This window comes from Sciurus carolinensis, chromosome 4 (genome assembly GCF_902686445.1).
Source record: "Sciurus carolinensis chromosome 4, mSciCar1.2, whole genome shotgun sequence".
Lineage (NCBI taxonomy): Eukaryota > Metazoa > Chordata > Mammalia > Rodentia > Sciuridae > Sciurus > Sciurus carolinensis.
The window spans coordinates 112,075,688-112,095,035 of NC_062216.1; the positions used below are offsets into that span (position 1 = coordinate 112,075,688).

A 19,348-nucleotide genomic window follows, 5' to 3' on the forward strand; every position below is an offset into this window, starting at 1 on the left:
GAAACTGAACCTCTATCTCTCACCCTGCACAGAAATCAACTCACAATGGATCAAGGACCTTGAAATCAGACCAGAGACCCTGCGTCTTATAGAAGAAAAGGTAGGTTCAAATCTTCAACTTGTTGGCTTAGGATCAGACTTCCTTAACAGGACTCCCATAGCACAAGAAATAAAAGCAAGAATCATAACTGGGATAGATTCAAACTAAAAAGCTTTCTCTCAGCAAAGGAAACTATCAGCAATGCGAAGAGAGAGCCTACAGAGTGAGAGAATATCTTTGCCACTCATACTTCAGATAGAGCACTAATTTCCAGAATATATAAAGAACTCAAAAAACTCTACACCAAGAATACAAATAACCCAATCAACAAATGGGCTAAGGATATGAACAGACACTTCACAGAAGAAGATCTATAAGCAATCAACAAACATATGAAAAAATGTTCACCATCTTTAGTAATAAGAGAAATACAAATCAAAACTACACTAAGATTCCATCTCACCCCAATTAGAATGGCGATTATCAAGAATACAAGCAACAATAGGTGTTGAAGAGGATGTGGGGAAAAAGGTACACTCATACATTGCTGGTGGGGCTGCAAATTAGTGCAGCCACTCTGGAAAGCAGTGTGGAGATTCCTTAGAAAACTTGGAATGAACCTACCATTTGACCCAGCTATCCCACTCCTTGGCCTATACCCAAAGGACTTAAAATCAGCATACTACAGAGATACAGCCACATCAATGTTCATAGTTGCTGAATTCACAATAGCCAGACTGTGGAACCAACCTAGATGCCCTTCAATTGATGAATGGATAAAGAAACTGTGGTATATATATACAGTGGAATATTACTCAGCTATAAAGAATAATAAAATTATGGCATTTGCAGGCAAATGGATGAAATTGGAGAATATTATGTTAAGTGAGATAAGCCAATCTCAAAAAATCAAAAGACGAATGATCTCACTGATAAGTGGATGATGACACATAATGGGGGGTGGCAGGGGGGCAAGAATGGAGGAAGGAGGGACTGTGTAGAGGGAAAAGAGAGGTGGGAGGTGTGAGGGGGGAAGGGAAAAATAACAGAATGAATCAAACATCATTACCCTATGTAAATGTATGATTACGCAAATGGAATGCTGTTACTCCATGTATAAACAGAAACAACATGTATCCCATTTGTTTATAATAAAAATAAATTTTAAAAAAATGATATCACAAATCAGAGGAGAGGACAGTTTAATAAATGGAATCATCTCACCTAAATGAGGAAGAATGAGGTTGGATTCTATACTAGCCTGCTCTGGCTGCCCTAACAAAATACAGACTGGAGGGCTTCAACAACATTTTGTTTTCTCACAGTTCTGGAGACAAGAAGTTCAAGACCAAAGAGCTGCATTGATTCCTGGGCAAGGACTCTCTCCCTGGCTGGTAGATGGTGCCTTCCAGCTGTCCTCAAGTAGTCTTTCCTTGTGCAGACTTGGAAAAAGTGTTGTGGCATCTCTTCCTCTTCGAAGGACAACAGCCCTAAAGGGTTAAGGTGCCACCCTACTCTTAGGACTTCATTTAACCTTAATTACCTCCATAATATTGTGCTTAATAACTTTCTTATTATGTTTCTATCTCCAACACAAGTACTTTGTAGGTTAGTGCTTTAGTATATGAAGTGGGGGGGGGGGGTAACATAATTCATTCTATATCGGATTCTTTCCTTAATGTATAAAAGTGAATTCCAGACAGATTTAAGACTAAATGTTAAAAATAAAACTGTAAGATTAATAAAAGCAATGAAGATCTTTGCAAGTGGAAAATTCTTAAGATTCCAAAGCAAAAAATATAAGGAAAAAAATTTTTTTTTTTTTTTTTGTATCAGGAATTGAATCCAGGGGTGCTTTATCAGTGAGTCACATCCCCACCCTCTTTTACTTTTGATTTTAAGACAGTGTCTCACCAAATTGCATAGGGCCTTGCTAAGTTGCTGAGGCTGGCCTCAAATTTGTGATCCTCCTGCCTCAGCTTCCTGAGCCGCTGGCATGCCAGTCATTGCACTCCACCTAAGAAAGCAAAAATTTTCCCAGGAGCCCTATTATTACCGTTTGGATCTGGAATGTCCCCTAAGACACACATGTTGAAGGCTTGGTCCCCAGATGGTGGCGCTATTGGGAGTTGATGAAAACTATAGGAGGTGAGATCCAGCTGAAGGTAGCGGGGCATTGGGAACTTTTTAGGACTATATTTTGCCCTGTGCCCTTTGGTAGTCTCTCTTGATCTGCCCCCGCCACCCCACTTCCCAGCAACTATGAACAGTTTTACCCCACCGTGGCCTTCCACCATTATGTTCTGCCTCACCACAGTCCCAGAAAAATGGAGCCAACTGACAATGCACTGCAACTTCCGAAACCATGAACCAAAATCAATCATTTTTTCCTTTAAGTCGATTTTCTCAGGTATTTTGTCATGGTAGTAGAAAGTTGCTAGCATTTCACTGGGGGAAGGAAAGATGATGGAATGAGACAATCATCACCCTATGTACATGTCTGATTACACAAATGGTGTGACTCTACATCGTGTAAACCAGAGAAATGAAAAGTTGTACCCCATTTGTGTACAATGAATCAAAACACTTTCTACTGTCATGTATAATAAATAGAACAATTTTTAAAAATGTATTACATGTTCACACCTAACTAAAAGGTGACTAGAAAGAAGGGAAATTGTGGGTAGGGATTATGTCAAAGAATCAGAGTCTGACATAATCTAGTAGATATCTTCTAACTTCAGTGCAGAATTCCATGGTGTGCATTCACCACATTTTACTGGGTTGACTTGAGGTATAGAAGCTTTTTTTTTTTTTTTTTTTTGGTCTCCCTCAGCCTGTTCTAACAGGGATATTTTTTGTTTACTTTTTTCTATGTAGTGCTTTTTATTAGTTCATTAGAATTATACATAACATTAGGATTCATTTTGACATACTTATACAAGCATGGAATATAACTTGCTCCAATTCTATCCCTATTACTTCCCCTTTCCCTTCTAACCTCACCCCCCCCCCCATTCTCTTTCCTCTACTCTACTGATCTTCTATTAAATTATGGTTTGTTTGTTTTTTTTTAATTAGTGCATCATGGATATATGACATAAAGGTGAAACTCACTGTGGTATATTCATATATGTACGTAGGACAGTTAGTTCGATCAGATCCTTTCGACCATTCCTGCCTTTCCCATCATCCCCCACCCGCTCCCTGTAGTCCACTGATCTCGCTTCAATTTCCATGGCATGCCCCGCCCTCGCTTTTTGAGGTATAGCAGCTATCTTGTGATTGAAAGGAAAGGTAAGAGCAAGTCCTGACATTTAGTTGCTTAACACCAACAGCTTACTCTCCCTAAACTTTTTTATCTGGTGTGAAAAACAAGGCCCTATTTTTCTTTCTTTCTTTTTCGCTTTTTCTTTTTTCTTTGTTTCCTGGTCCTGGGGATTGAACCTAGCAAGGCGAGCACTCTACCACTGAGCTACATCCGCAAGCTTTTTATCATTGTTTTATTTATTTATTTATTTGTTTGTTTATTTATGTGTTAGAAAACTGGGGATTGAAGGTAGGACCTTTTTACCACTGAACTACACCCCCAGCCCTTTTAATTTGAGACAGGGTCCCTCTTGATTGCTTAAAGTTGCTGAGGCTGACCTTGAACCTATGATCCTCCTGGCCTAACCTCAGGAGTAGTGGGCAGCTGGGATTTTAGGCGTGAGCCACCACACTCAGCTAAAACCCTATTTCTTAAACCATGCATGACATGTTCACTTGCAGACAAAATAAATGAATGGGGCTATGTTTAAGCAGAAAGGGTTGGGAAAGCAAGATCTATGTCGGGAGCAACTTCTGGCTTTGAGAGTCACATGAGCATGTGATGAGAAAACAACAGTCACTACTACAGGAAGCTGATGAATCAGGAAGCTACTCACCAGAGCCCGCCTGCTGCTGTCATGATTTGTGACAGCAAAACGGATGTCCCATGCTATGTAGCTCTGTTCCAAATATATGTCTTGCACAAGAGCAGAGACTAAACCACAGATTCCTTGTTCAAGGGGACCTGGGAAGGACTGTTTTAGCTTTCTAGCTCCTGTAGTTTCGAAGAAACACTAAAAGTAGCTTTGGATTGATGTTAAGCAACCAGCCCACTACAGACAGCTTTTGGTTCCTCACAACCAAAGGCACTCCTAACTGCTATGCTACCCAAGAAGCAACAAGGACAGGTTTTTTGTTGGTTTATTTGTTTTTTTTGCGTTACTAGGATTGAACCTAGGGTCTCATGCATAGTAGGCACCTACTCTACCACTGAGCTACATCCCCAGGCCTTTTAAATTTTATCTTGAGATAGGGTCTCACCAAGTTGCTAAGGCTGGCCTTGAACTTGCAATCCTCCTGCTTCCACCTCCCAAGTAGCTGGGATTATAGACATGGGTAAGAACAAACAAAGAGATCATATTAGTTAAAAATGGATACACAAATCAACTCTATCTTTTTCAGTAAAATGTACATTTGCTTTTCTTTTCTTTTTGGTACTGAGACTTGAACCCAGGAGCACTTTACCAGTGAGCCACATCCCCAGCCCTTTTATTTTTTGAGACAGGGTCTAGCTGAATTGCTTAGGTTGACTTCGAACTTGTGATCCTCCTGCCTCAGCTTCCTGGGTGGTAGGCATTACAGATGTGTGCTACCACCTCACCCAACTTTATTTTTTTATTTTGAGACAGGGTCTTGCTAAATTTCGAAGGCTGGCCTTGAACTTGTGATCCTCCTTCTTTAGCCTCCCAAGTCACTGGGATTACAGGCTTTTGCCACACACCCTGCTGAAATGTACATTTTCAAGGATATATAAGTGCCAATTGGTAAGGGGAGGAGGAAAAATTGGCCTGGGGACCAAGGATGAAAGGGAAATAAAGTAAACATTACTTACAGAGCAACATTTTACAGCAGTGAAAGTGATACAAACAGAGAAATGTAATTGTTTTAATTTTCTACATCAGAGGTCTAATTCATTAAATTTAATATTAAACAATTTAATAACAACCCATTATTACATTAATAATTTAACTTAAATATTTCATATTTAATTTACCACATCAAAACTAATCCATTAAATTTAACACATTATAAGTTCTATATTTTTTTTTTTTTTTTTTTTGGTACCAAGGATTAAACCCAGGTACACTTAACCACTGAGCCACATCCCCAGGACTTTTTTGTATTTTATTTAGAGATAGGGTCTTGCTAAATTGCTGAGGCTGGCTTTGAACTCTTGATCCTCCTGCTTTAGCCTCCTGAGCCACTGGGATTACAGGCTCATGGCCACTGCCCCTGGCATGTTCTATACTTTGTATGTGAGGGCTGGGGTACTAGGGACTAAACACAGGGGCAATCTAATATTAAGTTACATTTCCAGCCCTTTTTATATTTTATTTTTGAGTCAGATCTTACTAATTGCTGAAGCTACCTCAAACTTACTATCCCGCCTCAACCTCCAGAGTGACTGGGATTACAGTAGTGCTCCACCATGGCTGGCTATACTCTACATACACTTAATTGGACAATTCTTTATTCCTTGATTTCCCTAGAATGTCAAAAAAAAAAAATGTCCAGGTGACTTCTGAAGACCCTACTCCAAGTGGACCTGAGAGTCCCAACCCTATTCCTGCCACTGCCTCCTCCCTAATCCTGCCCCATCAAAGGGGAGGGAACTTCAGGCTTAGACCCCATAGCCCTTCCATCTTCAAACACTGTCTCGGGGGCTGGTTGTGGCTCAGCAGTGGAGCGCTTGCCTGGCATGGGTGAGGCACTGGGTTCCATTCTAGGCACCACATATAAATTAATAAAATAAAGGTCCATTGACGACTAAAAAATATTTTAAAAAGAAGAGGAAGAAGAAGAGGAAGAAGAAGAAGAAGAAGAAGAAGAAGAAAACTGTCTGGGAGGCGTTCAGCTGGCCCAGAAGGCTGAAGGCGAGTGCCTTTTGTCCATCGCCAGTCCTACTCAGCGCCTGAGTCCCACCTTGCCCCTGGCAGGAGGAGCTGCCCAGGAGTTGCTCTGTCTGGCAGGATCTTGGGGCGGGTCTTGGATGGCTAAGACAGAGCACCTGCCCCTCCAGGTCCCCAATCCCTCCCTAACCCGCTTGACCCAGCTCAGCCCTGAGGTGTTTGCAGCAGCTCTTCCTGAGAAAGTCCAGCCAGCCATCTGTTATCTGCATTGCTTCCTGGGGAGGGACAGTCCCTGCAGCCACTCCAGAGACCTAGTAAGTGTGCTCCTACACATCCGAGGAGTGCTCCTGGGCCCCGGGCTGTGCCACTGCAATGACCACCTCCTGAGGACCCTCAGAAACCCAGGTAAGAGAAAAAGAGACAGACCCCTGTCCTGAACCTCACTGACACCCTGCCCTCTGCTGGGTCCCCAGCCACCCCCTGCTTGTCTTCCACCTGGTCATGGGTGAGGCACCCTGGAGGAGGGTCGCAGCTGGGGGACCCTCGTAGGATCCAGGGAGACACTGCTCTTCTCCTTCTGTCATAGCTGCTGCCATCTGCATGAGGAAGGACCTGTCTTTTGGCCCCAGACTGGAAGAGGAGGATCTGCCATTGCAGGGGGAGGGCGGCCATGTCTGAGGCACTGTCCTGCCCCAGCGAGGGCAGCCCTACTCCACGCAGCAAGTTGGGGACCCTGTATCGGGCCTGTGTCCACAATGACCCTGCCCAGCTCCAAGCCAAGCTGGATGTTGGGGTCTCCCCAGAGGAGGCCACCCAAGTTGACAGCAATGGGAGGGTGAGGAGCTCCAGGGGCTTCCCAGGGCACCTGGGGACAGGTGGCTTGGTACCCCACCACACCACCTGGTCTGCCTCTGAGAGAGTTTCAGGGTCAGTCCCCACTGCCTGGAGGAAGCGGGTGGGTGAGGGTGGTCTTCACAGGGTTTGGGACAGGCTCTGGACAGATGTGGGTTTAGGGGGCAGAGAGGGACAGGGAGACCCTGAAGGAAAGCAGAGCTGAGCTGCCCTGCCCCCAGACAGGCCTCATGGTCGCATGCTACCACGGCTTCGCGAGTGTCGTCGCCCTGCTCAGCCGCTGTCCTTTCCTCGATGTGAACCATCAGGACAAAGACGGGAACACAGCCCTCATGCTGGCTGCCCAAGCAGGTGCGAGGCTGCTGACCCCCACCTTTCACCAGCCATCGGGACACGTTTGGTGCACAAGGTCCACGCCAGACTGGGTTGTGTCTGGTGGAGGGTGGATTTGGAGCTTCGTCACCCCTCGCCTGGGAAGCCAAGCTCCACCTTCTGTGTCCTGCAGGCCATGCTTCTCTGGTGAGTCTCCTGCTCAACTACTATGCGGGCCTGGACCTAGAGCGCCGGGACCAGCGGGGGCTCACAGCGTTGATGAAGGCGGCCATGCGGAACCGATCAGAGTGTGTGGCCGCCCTCCTCATGGCAGGTGCATGGGGCCTGGACTCGATGTGTGACCTCCAGTCCCTCTCCCAGGCTTCCCCACAGACACTAAGTCAGCCTTCCTTTGGTTGGAGAGAGGAGAGAGTGGAGATGGAGGGTCAATCTAGGCCAACTTCCTGGAGAAGGGGAGCTTGCTTTGGGCTTCCCACAGTGAACAAAGTCGAGCTATTGACAGCTCTGTTTATGGAGATTCCAGAAAGAAATGTCTGGGAGGGTGACCTAGACCAACTGTAAAACCTAACACCAAGAAGGGCTGCATCTGGAACCGGACTCTTAGGTTTTGGTCGGGACCCTGCCACTGACTCTGTGACCCTGAGCAGGTGGCCTCCCTGTCTGGGCCTCACCATCATGAGGGTGTTGGCCTTGCCTAAAATGCCCTTCAGCTCTGGCAAGCCTGGCCCCCAGGAGACACAAGATGTCCATGTGGTGGCCAAGTGGAGTTAAGGGGAGGGGGCAGTGAGGCCCACGCTGTCTGTAGAGTTGTGGGCCCTTGTTATTCCTGGAGGCGGGGCTGCCCTCTGCTGCTCACTGAGGGATCCCCCCTCCAGCTTTTCCCTTCCCTTGCCCTGGGTTTGGGATGAGACAGGAGGGACATCCACAGCCCCTCTTTGTCTCAGAGTGACTCCTTTTCTCCCACCCCCAGGATCAGAGGGGTGTGGGGATGAAGACACAAACCAGGAGAGGGGACCCATAGAACGTGCGCCCACATGCCTCCCCCGGAGGGTGTGGGCTCTGCCTGAGCTGGCAACCGTCTTCCTCTCCTCAGCTCAGCCTCTTGGATTCTGGAGGCTGCTATTCTGCTCTGGGTTGGAGACCCCAATAGCTCTCAGAAGTTTTTCCCCATCTGGATTTTAGTCTCTTCATCTCTGTTAAACAGGAAGTGGCAATCCCAGGCTGGGACTCCATGGTTTTGAATCTAGCTCAAATCGGTCCTGCTGCCAAAGTCTCTGCTCTTCTGCAAGTCACACATTCCTTGTCCCACCCTCTTGTCACCCTGTGCATTTTCCCAGGTGCTGACCTGACCTCCGTGGACCCTGTTCGGGGCAAGACAGCCCTGGAGTGGGCCTTGCTGACGGACAGCTTTGACACGGTACGCAGGATCCGGCAGCTGCTGCAGAGGCCCCGAGTAGAGCAACTGAGCCAGCATTACCAGCTCGAGTGGCCGGCCTTGCCTGGGCTCGTGGCCCAGGCCCAGGCCCAGGCCCAGGCTGCCCCATCCCTCCTAGAAAGGTTGCAGTCCACCCTGAGCTTCTCCTTTGCCCAGTCCCCTCAGGAGGGGGGTGTTCTGGACCACCTTGTAACCATCACCACTGGCCTGGCCAGTCCCTTCCTTGCCACTGCCTGCCACACACTGTGTCCTGACTACCCACCTGCACTTGGCACCCGAAGCAAGTCTGTGCCAGAACTGCTAGGTACAGCCCCACCTCCTCCTCCAGTACCCCAACCCCCCCAGCTAGTACCTAGCCCCCGGGTCTTTGTCCCCTACCAGAGCCCTCAGGGCATGTTCTCTCAGTGGCTGCAGCCCAGGGGTAGTACCAGCACTAGGTCCCAAGTTCCCAAGATCCTCCTCTCCAAGGCTCCCTCAGCCCCCAGACAATACAAGTTGATGTCCAGGTCTACAGGGCATAATAACCTGGTCCTTCCTCTCTGGCGATACCAGGAGCTCAGGTTGGAGAGGAAGAGACAGGAGGAGGAGAGGTTGGCACAGGATCAGGGGAAGATGGGCTAGGTCAGGCTAGGAGCAGGTAATTAGGCCCTTTTCTAAGCTCCATTTTGCCTAGAGACACTTCTGCCTTCCCACCCACCTCTATTTAAGTAAATTGGGTTCCAACCTATGTACAGTGTTATTCATTACAGCACTGTTTTCAACAGAAGAGTGAAACTAACCAAAGTGTCCATCAATAGGGGACTGGCTAAAATTTGGGGGGTAATTACTGTATACCCTTACACTATATTCTATGCAATGCATTGTAAAGCTAGAGTAAGGAAGTTCTTTATGTTCTAATATTGAAACAAACTGAATTTGCCCCAAACCTGAATTGGGAACAACTTCCTCCTGCTGAGAATGGAGACTGAAGGGCTGCCTCCCTGCCCCACGCATGGCCTGACAGATGCCAAGAAGCCAGGAGGCAAGACAGCCCCCTCCCCAGGCCTGTGTAGCACAGGCTGATGAAATCTGTGTATGTACATTTCCTGCCTTTTGTCTCACTTCCCTACTGCAGCTTCTTCTCCTTTAAAAGTTCTGTTCACCTTCAGGGATCTCAAAGATGGAACTTATAGAACAATAGGTTTCTTTTATCTTCCTTCAAAACTGGCTTTGAATAAAATCTGTTTTCCTACCAATTTGATTCCAAAATATTTCTGGAGCTATGAGCATTAGAGTCTAGTCTCTACCTCCCTGCTCACAACTGGTGCCATCCAGTAACAATATGATACTGTTTTCAAGATGAATTAAGTGATAATAATTGAGGGGTAGAAAAGCATGCATGTCACACTACTATTTGTCAGAGTAAAATTTTCACCGATATAAATATGACCAACACACACACCTGTAATCCCAGCGACTCCGGAGGCTGAGGCAGGAGGATTACAAGTTCAAGGCCAGCCTCAGCAACTCAGCAAGACTGTAAGCAACTTAGTGAGCCCCTGTCTCAAAATAAAGTAAAAAGGGCTGGGGATGTGGCTGAATGGTAAAGCACCCCTGGGTTCAATCCCCAGTTCCAGAAAAACAAACTAATGAATATAGAGTACCAAGATGTAGTTAACAACTTAATGAGCCAACCAGCAGGATGGATCAAAAAGAGAAATGGAAGACCATTACTAACAGTTGGAGGAAGAAAACATGCTGGACCAAGGTTGCAATATTAGGCCAGGTGCAGTGGCGCACACTTGTAATCCCAACTGCACAGGAGGCTAAAGCAGGAGGAATATTAGTTCCAGGTCAGCCTGCAAAATAAAAATAAAAAGAGCTGGGGAAGTAGCTCAGTAGTAGAGTGACCCTTAGTTCTATCCCTGGTACAAAAATAAAAAATAAAAAAGGAGCACTTCAAATGAAGTTTATTAACCAATGATCTGAAATGAAATATCTTTGATGGGGCACTTAGTAACTTTTGGGGGATTTTATTTGCAAATTTTGAATATTTCTCTCAACACATTTGTTGCAGAAATATATTTGCTTGTATATTTATAATAATCCTAGCAACCATTTATAAGGGGCTTACTATATGCCTTAACACATTTACCCTCCCAGTAATCCTAAGGATCCAGCTTTGAGGACAGGAGGCACAGAGAAGTTAAGTAATTACCCAAATCCCTCAGCTGGAAGCCAGCAGAGATCAAGACTGAGATCCAGTCACCCAATTGTGGCCTCCGCAAAGCTACCCCATACACCCTCACTGGAACAACTCTGGGAAGAAACATACCATTTTCTCTGGGAAAGAACTGAACAGCTGAATGGGGGGGTGGGAGGGGGGCAAGAATGGAGGAAGGAGGGACTGTATAGAGGGAAAAGAGGGGTGGGAGGGGTGGGGGGAAGGAAAAAATAACTGAATGAATCAAACATCATTACCCTATGTAAATGTATGATTATGCAAATGGTATGCTGTTACTCCATGTACAAACAGAAACAACATGTATCCCATTTGTTTACAATAAAAATAAATTAAAAAAAAAAAAAAAAAGAACTGAACAGCTGACCAGGTGTGGGAGGGAAAATTTTCATTGACTATCTTTTTGAACTTCTTGATTTGAAAAAAAAAAAAAAAAGAAAAACAACTGTATTTTTTAGACCAGTTTTAGATTTACAGAAAAGTTGTGAAGGTAGTACACAGAGTCCCCTCAGTTTTCTCTTATTAATGTGAGTATAGTACATTTGTTGCAATGAACGAGCCAATATGAATACATTATCATTAACTACAGTCCATATTTTATTCACACATCCTTAGCTCTTACCTAATGTCCCCGTTCTGTTCCAAGATCCTATCCAGGATGCCAAATGAAATTTACACATCACTTCTCCTTTGATTCCTTTTAATTGTGACAGTTTCTCAGCCTTGCCTTGTGGCTGATAATCTTGGCACCTCTGAGTAGTACTGGTCAGGTATTTTGTGACTGTTTCTTAACTGGAACTTGCCTGTTTTCTTATGATTGAACTGGGCTTATGGGTTTTCAGGAGGAAGACGGTAGACAGAGGTCAAATTTTCATCATGTCACGGTCAAGAGCACTTCCTGTGAACATGACCTGTGACTGTTGGTGTTGGTCACCTGGCTGAGGTACTATTAGCAGGTTTCTCCTGTAAATTTACTCTTTTCTCCCGTTTCTATTCTGTACTCTTTGGAGGGAAGTCACTATAGGAAACCTACGCTCATAGAATGGGAGTTAAGTTCCATCCCTTTGAGGGTAGAGTTATCAATGTGAATTATTTGGAATTCTTCTGCACAGAATATTTTGACTTTTTTTATATATGTACACTGGGACTGGGGATTGAACCTAGGGTTATTTAACCACTAAGCCACATCCCCAGCATTTTTTTATTTTTTAGTTCAAGACAGGGTCTTGCTAAATCGCTTAGGGCCTTCTAATTGCTGAGTCTGGCCTTGAACTTGTGATCCTCCTGCTCAGCCTCTCAAGTTGGCATTTAGACTTTTTAATCATGTATGAGTATATTTTGAAAAAAATTAAATGTGCTCTTTTTTTTATTATTATTTTATTGAAAACAAATGGGATTAAATGTGCTCTTTTTTTAATAGCTGTTCCATTATATGAAAATTTATTAAAACATAAGACAAAAAGTACATATTTGGCAAAAGACCTAAAACAAACACAGAGAAAAACTTATATTACAACACATCATTTTTTTCTCCAAGTAAATGAAACATTTTATTTAAAATATTTGATATACCCTAGAATATTTTCTTTCATTTTGAAAATGTATGTGCTTTTATTTCTAGATTATCACGCTTTTTGGAACAACTTTCTACAGAAGGATTATGAAATAAACTACACCCCTTGATGTTGCAATTTGTCCTGAATTTCAAGTTGATATTTATTAGATTTACTTCATTTTCATTTGGAGAACACTCTCAAGACTTTGAGTGCCTGAAAATCATACTAGTCTCTGTCATTAACCTAAGGGATGTGCCTGGTCTTGTTAGTGCTATCTCTTCCTTCCTTCCTTACCTCCTTCCTTCCTTCCTTGCTTCCTTTCTTCCTTCCTTCCTTTTTTGGTACTGGGGTTTGAACCCAGAGGTGCTTAACCACTGAACCACATCCCCAACCCTTTTTAAAATATTTTATTTAGAGGCAGGGTCTTGCTGAGTTGCTTAGGGCCTCACTAAGTTGCAGAGGCTGGTTTTGAACTTGCAATACTCCTACCTCAGCTCCTAGAGCTAGTGGGATTATAGGTGTGTGCCACCACACCCAACCAACATCACTTTCTGATTTAATCTTCATCTTCCTTCTATTGTACAGTTGAGGAGACTGAGGTTGTGAAAGCTGTGATGGACCCAGTGTCTCTTCTTGATAGGTGGCTACATGGTGCTTGGAGTTCAAGTCCCTGAGACTCCAAAGCCCATGTCCATCCCACTGCAGCACATGATGTCTGCCCACAACTGAGCTTCCTCTGCTTTTTCAAACATCTCCTTCCCACCTCCCACCTGCTGAGGGGTGACCCCAGAATCTACAGGGCTCTCTCTGTTCCAACTGGGCTGGATTTGGTGTAGGAGGCAGCAGAGGCAGGAGCCTCCCTACCTTGCTGAAGATCCACCTTTCCAATCCTTGGCCATCTGCAGGACACTGGAGTCCCAGGCCTTCCCTCCAGCAAACCCTCATGCCTAGCCTGTCTCTCTAATCCCCTAACAGCTCCTGACAGCTACCTCCAGTCTTCCCCAAAGCCCTTCCCCAGGCTGATCAGAGGGGAAAGAAACCTCCAGGCCTGGACTTGCTCTGCCTGGGCCTCCCAAAGCCAGTCTTTCCTCTGTTGTCCCAGTTCCCCTGCCCTCATTCCAGTTTCTAAGGCTTTCAAATTATGTCCCTGTCAGCAGAAGCTGAGAAGCCCATGACAAGGCCTGTAGCTGTACAGAATGCAGACCACAGGGAAATCGCCTTTGGAATGCAGTAGCCCTGGATTTCCATCAGGCCCCTGCCTCTCCCAGCCTGTTTCCTGGTTTACAACAGCAAATGATGATCATATATAACCACTGCTGCTTTCCAGGTTGTTGTGAGGCCTAAAGAGTGAGGGCTCTGTAGGGCTCTAAGCATCACCTGGCATATGGTTAGGCCTGGGAGGTAAGCTGAGCAGCAGCCAGTTATGAAGCAGTCGAGTGGGCAGCACCACAGAGGAGGCCAGTGGATACTCCCTTGGGATCCCATGGCCTCTCCTATGATTCTAGGATGTTATTCCGGTGACCCTCAAAATCCAAAGACACATCCCAGGCAGCCTTCTCAGCATGCCCACCCCAGCCCAAATCGCAGCCTGCTCTCTGTCACTGTGGCACTGAGGGCAAGCCAAGCTGTTCACTGCTGGGCATGATCCATCCCCACCCAGGAAGATGGGGCTCTGTGGGTGGGACTACAGGGTCAGTTGTCCTAACACAGGCTGGGATGTTAGCTAGGCTCATGGAAACCCCCCTCCCCTCACTTCTGCGTAGGCAGAGACCATGTCTGCATACCCAGCTCCTGTTTCAGTGCCTAACCTACTCAAGAAAGGAACTGAGAAGGCTCCAGTAAGGTTCAGGATGCAGAAAGAGGCCTATATCATCTACCTCCTCTCAGAGGTTGCCTCCTTTCAGTGGCAATGTCCCCAGTAATGCCAGGGCATGTCCTAGGAAACCCAATGGGTCAGGAGAAGGCAAAGGAATAGATATATGGGGGGAAGAACAGAAGAAGAGGTGGGGACTCATTGGTCTGCGTTCCCTTTTCTCCATACTGGGGAACTCCAACAGGATTCCCTCCTCACCAGCAATCATATTTTCCAAATGAGTGAATGCACCCATGCGTCTTCCACATACCCCACCAGGCTGGCCATGCCCCTGCCCAAGCCGTCCTCCCCCCTGCCCAATCTCTTCTTTGTCCTGACCTCTCAGGACCCTTTGTCTGTAAGGTCTTAGCTGCCTCCACCGAGGAAGCCACCTGGCCAGGGCTTATGCAAAGGTTTGGACCTGCTTACCTCTCTCCTTGCCCCTAGAGGGACTGTGGCTTTCACTGTTAAGTGAAAGGCCTGAAGCAGAGGAGTTGAGAACAAGACCTGACCTTCCCCTCAACAGCCCTGCCCCTGCCTGCTCAAGTTAGACAGACTGAAACCTCTACCACAGTCACACACAGTGCCAGATGCAGATATCAACAGCCAGGCCCCCAGGGTTGGCCAGCTCACAGGCACAGAAGCACACACAGGCCCACTGGCCCACAGACTCCCAGTAGCATACAAAGGAGCCACATACCCAAGCACACATGAACACAGTCACACAGGTGCACAAACACATAGAGGTACTGACCAAGAAAGACAGGGTTCCCTACTCCCTGTGGTTCCAGCCCATTGTCTTCCCAACCCTTTCCCCCCAACACTGTGCATCCAGCTCCTCCACACATGCCTGGTGTGAAGTTCCAAAGTCCCACTGACCAACTGGAGCAAGAGATGGAGGGTACTGGAGTGGGCCAAAGCCTTGGTCTTAAGTCTCCCTTTAGACCTGGTGTCTTCCTTGACTGGGAAGAGCCATGGGCCTTCTCAGAGAAGGAGAGAGGAAAGCAGGTCTAAACCCAACTCCTTTGTGCCTGCTGACACCACTCTTGATACCTCTCTGCTCCCCATTCCCTGCATCTGTGCCAATGTCCTGCACTGGGGGACAAAGGTCACAGGCCTGTGATTTGGAGAGTCCTGGAGACAAGAACTTGCCTGAGAGCCCTCAGCCCCAGGGCCTCTGGTTCTGGGAAGGGCAGAGCCTGGGCACGGATGCTGGAGGGGCGGGAAAGGGGCAGGATTTATGGCATTTCCCCTCCAGCTGGAAACAAAGGCAGATTCCTGTGTCCAGTGTGAGCAATCCGGTCCCACCCACCCGAGTGGCTAGAGTTGAAGGAAATCCCGTTGGCCTCTGGCCTCACCCAGCTACTCAGCCGGCTCTGTCAAACAATCTCTTTCCCAGTCAGAGCTGTTACCTCTTCTCAAATCCTGGGAAACCTCTCCTTGTCCAAATGCTAAGCCTTTTCCATTGGGGATGGCCACCTTAACCCCTCAAACTCTCTCTCCGGGCAGTAAGGGTCCCCTAAGCACCATGTCTCTCAGCCCCTTGCCAGTCAACCCTGGCCTCCCTCACCCAAGTGCAGGCTTGGCTCTTCATTAGAGAGGGAAAGTTGAGATGTCTCTAAAGAAGTCCTGTGCCACCCAAAGTGTTCAGCAAGTCCTTGGAGGCAACCTCTGTCCTGAGTTTTACCTGAACATTTGCCAATAACAAGAGTGGCATCCCAGCAAATTGACAGAATTTTTTGGGGGGGATACTGGGCATTTAACCTAGGGTTGCTTACCACTGAGTCACATCCCCAGCCCTTTTTATTTTTTATTTTGAGGCAGGGTCTTCCTGAGTTGCTGAGGGTCTTGCTATATTGCTGAGGCTGGTCCCTCGGGATAACAGGCATGTGCCATCACCCCCTCTGGTCTTCTCTTCTTGCACCAAAATTGTAGCTCCAAGGAAGGGGTGGATGCCACTGTCCTTAATCAGTGACGTGTCAGGAGATCCTATCTAGTATTAATAGAATAAGAAGTAAGGGTTTGGCTGTATTCCTTAAATTTTCATAATAATAATAAAATAATCCATTATAAAAGGGAAAACCATCTAAATGACCTAAATCCTGAAGCTGTTGAATAATAACAATACCTGAAGTTTTAAGATCTATAGTCAGCCCAGGAACACACATTATTGAGAGTTATTAAGTATCAGAGAAATGACACTTTGCGAAAAGGGATGTCCCCAGCAAGAGGGTCTGGGGATGAAGTACAATTGCTTCTCATTAAATACTCTTTTGCAGAATATTATTTATTTTACCCTGTGCTTATTTGGGTTTTCTATATATTTTTTCAAAATGGTTGCCTCATACTCTACAGCTTCCCCAGCAGTTGCATATTCATCTGTATGATAACCCTCATGTAGCTATCAGGAGGGGCAATACTTATTACTCATCTTGAGCAGCTGAGGACATAGGGGTTGCTCTACCATCCCCAGCCTCACCTCTGGTCTCCTGACTCCCCGTTTCTGTGCTCTTTCTCTTACCCAACAGCTCTGCTCTCCCTCCAAACCAACCAAAACCATGAGTGAGTGTCACAGCTGGTGGAGGACTTTCTCAGGTATTTTGCTGTTGGTCTGAGAATGTAGTAGAGAAGGAATTATCGACCCCTTCCCACAGGTATGGAAACTGGGGCTCACACGCAGTGTTCCAGTTCCCAGACTTTCCACTGACTCTTCTCTTCCTCAGCAGCCAGTTGGTTTGAGAGTTTGAGAGTTCAGGGTCCTGGGAAGCAAGTGGGGAGGGGCAACCCAGAACCAGGAGCACTGCCAGAGAGGAGGTGGCACCGGAACCAGGTTCTGAAGGAGACTGGCATCACACAGGCACCTTTTAACCTCCAGACTCTCCTGCCCTGATATGCCATCCCTTCCTCAAGAGGTTCTATCCTGAGATGTGTTATCCCGAGGGTCCAGGGTTGGGAAGGGAGCAGACAAACCCCTCTATAGGAGATCTGGAAGAACTGGGAGGAAGAGGAAGAGGACTTGGCGGCTCAGAGTCTGGAAGTCTAGCCCTTGTCTGCCAGCCTCTTCCTGAGGATCTGGGCAGAGCTCTGGCTTCTCTACCCTCCCAAACCTTGGCACCAGCCCAAATGCCTGTTGACCTGAGTTATGGAGGCAGAGCCATACAGTCCAGGTAGTTTCCTGAATCTTAATGTCAAAGAATATTACACACACTGGGAGGGAACTTCAGGATTCTCTAGTCTAAATCCCTTAGGGTACGGAGGAGGAAACACACCCAAAGAAGCGATACAGGCCCAGAACCCAGGTGCCATGACCCACGGTTACTCTTTTCAGGACACCATGGCGCCTTCTGCCCTGAGCTGCAGGACACCTGGAAAGACATTTCCTCTCCCTCTTCCTCCAGGCAAAACTCTGCCATACTAAGAATCTCTCCTGGGTGTTGAATAGACGGATAAATGAAATTTACAGGTATCTGCTCTTTTTCCCTAAAGGAGATTCATACTTCTTCCTCCTCAGGCACCCTGTTCTACAGGTTTTCTGTCCGACATTTGAAAAATTTCTAAATTGTCTAATTGAATTCTCCCACTCTGCAATTTTTCTTCTTTTCTTTTTGCAGTGCTGGATGTCAAATCCAGGGCATCACACATATTAGACAAGCCCTCTACCACCGAGCTATACATACCCTCAGCCCTCCAAGCTGCAATATAAGTGGAGCAAAGCCCAGCTCATCCCCTGCTAGAATATTATGGCCTGGTGCCGTGGCATACACCTGCCATCTCAGTGACTCTGGAGGCTTGCTTGCAGCAGGATGGCAAGTTGGAGACCAGCCTTGGTAACTTAGTGATACTCTGTCTCAAAAAAAAAAAAAAAAAAAAGAAAAAAGAAAGAAAGAAAGAAAGAAAGAAAGAAAGAAAGAAAGAAAGAAAGAAAGAAAAATTTCTGGCGACGTAGCTCAGTGGTAGAGCTGCCCTGGGTTCAATCCCCAGTACCATGCACACACAAAATATTATGAAGAATCTTGAGATAGAAATAGCAGAGCATTAAACCAAGCATGGGTCCCTGAACATCTGCACTGTTCACACACCTATGAATCCTACCCTGCCCTGGTCTCAAGAGTAATGCTTGATACACCTGTAATTCCAGTGGAATATATTATATATTTTTTTAAAGGGCTGGGGATATGGCTTAGTTGTTAAATGCCCCTGGGTTCAATCCCCAGTATCAAAGGGACTCAATACTTATAACTGGTTCAGAAAGGAAAAGGTGTCCATTGCCTTGCTTTCACACTGGAATCTATGTCACCTGCCATGGTAGAGAAGTCTTGCTCCGGTTTCACTCACACTTTCTTCCCAGGATCTCCAGGCCTGTGCTTCAGGCACTGCTGGGAAATTCTGTGTATCTAAATCTCAATCGAAGTCCTGGGCTGTTTCCTCTTGTTCTGTCCTCACTGAATATGAGGAACAGCTGGTTCCTCTGAGCAATTAATTCTTGAAGACTTGGACACAGTCTGTAATTCCTTTTCCATGTCCTCATTGGCCTTAGGCTCCAGTGCTTTCTCCAACTCTTGTGTCCCTTCTTTGACACCTCCCCCAGGTTCTCTGTGTGCTCTGGGAGGCCTGGGGTTTGCAAGAGCTCCCCCCACTGAAGCGACAATCACAGTCCAGAGGGCTCAGTGTCCTGAGAAGGGGGGGAAGACTCCAGCACCAATGACCAGCACCCTTCTACATGGGTCCTCTCTTCCTCCTCCCAAAACCTACTCTACTTTTTACTGTTTCATGAACTCTGCCCGCAAAAAGTCTTCCATCCCCACTGACTCCCATTGGTGACTCTCAGCTCTTGACCAACTCGATGATCTCCCACATTCATCTCCCCAAGGATTCAGGTCTTGGACTTGGGCTATGGGGGTCCCATGGAGTCTCATCCCAACCCCCCAGGCCTGAGATTCATGGGTTGGGGGAGGGAGAGATTGACTAGAAGTCAAAGCAGAGCAGAGAGGAGTGTGGGTGCAAAAGATGGTCACATGCCATGCTCCCAGTTGTGTAGTAATAGCGTGCCGAAGTGGCTGCTATAATCTGAAAGAGCAGATACTGTAATCCCATAGTACTTCCTATTGGCCGCAGGACAC

The 19,348-nt window shown here is 46.6% G+C and overlaps 1 protein-coding gene across 3 annotated transcripts; it reads left to right on the forward strand.

The window, feature by feature from the left end:
- The first annotated feature begins 5,958 nt into the window (after positions 1-5,958).
- Ankrd33 (ankyrin repeat domain 33) lies at positions 5,959-9,998 on the forward strand. 3 transcript variants are annotated; one of them, XM_047550394.1, is made up of 5 exons: positions 5,959-6,384; positions 6,566-6,814; positions 7,053-7,182; positions 7,337-7,477; positions 8,502-9,996. In XM_047550394.1, the coding sequence occupies exons 2-5, from the start codon at positions 6,650-6,652 to the stop codon at positions 9,218-9,220; spliced, it is 1,155 nt and encodes a 384-aa protein (XP_047406350.1). In that variant the 5' UTR covers positions 5,959-6,384; positions 6,566-6,649; the 3' UTR covers positions 9,221-9,996. The 3 variants fall into 3 exon arrangements, with proteins under 3 accessions (XP_047406350.1, XP_047406352.1, XP_047406351.1); XM_047550396.1 differs by lacking the exon at positions 5,959-6,384 and having other exon boundaries at positions 6,622-6,814; positions 8,502-9,998; XM_047550395.1 differs by lacking the exon at positions 5,959-6,384 and having other exon boundaries at positions 6,677-6,814; positions 7,057-7,182.
- Positions 9,999-19,348: the final 9,350 nt, after the last annotated feature.

Coding starts and splice junctions, on each gene's coding strand:
- Ankrd33 (XM_047550394.1), top strand. CDS start 6,650: ATGTCTGAGGCACTGTCCTGCCCCAGCGAGGGCAGCCCTACTCCACGC. Junction 6,815..7,052: donor AAGTTGACAGCAATGGGAGG/GTGAGGAGCTCC, acceptor CCCTGCCCCCAG/ACAGGCCTCATGGTCGCATG. Junction 7,183..7,336: donor CATGCTGGCTGCCCAAGCAG/GTGCGAGGCTGC, acceptor TGTGTCCTGCAG/GCCATGCTTCTCTGGTGAGT.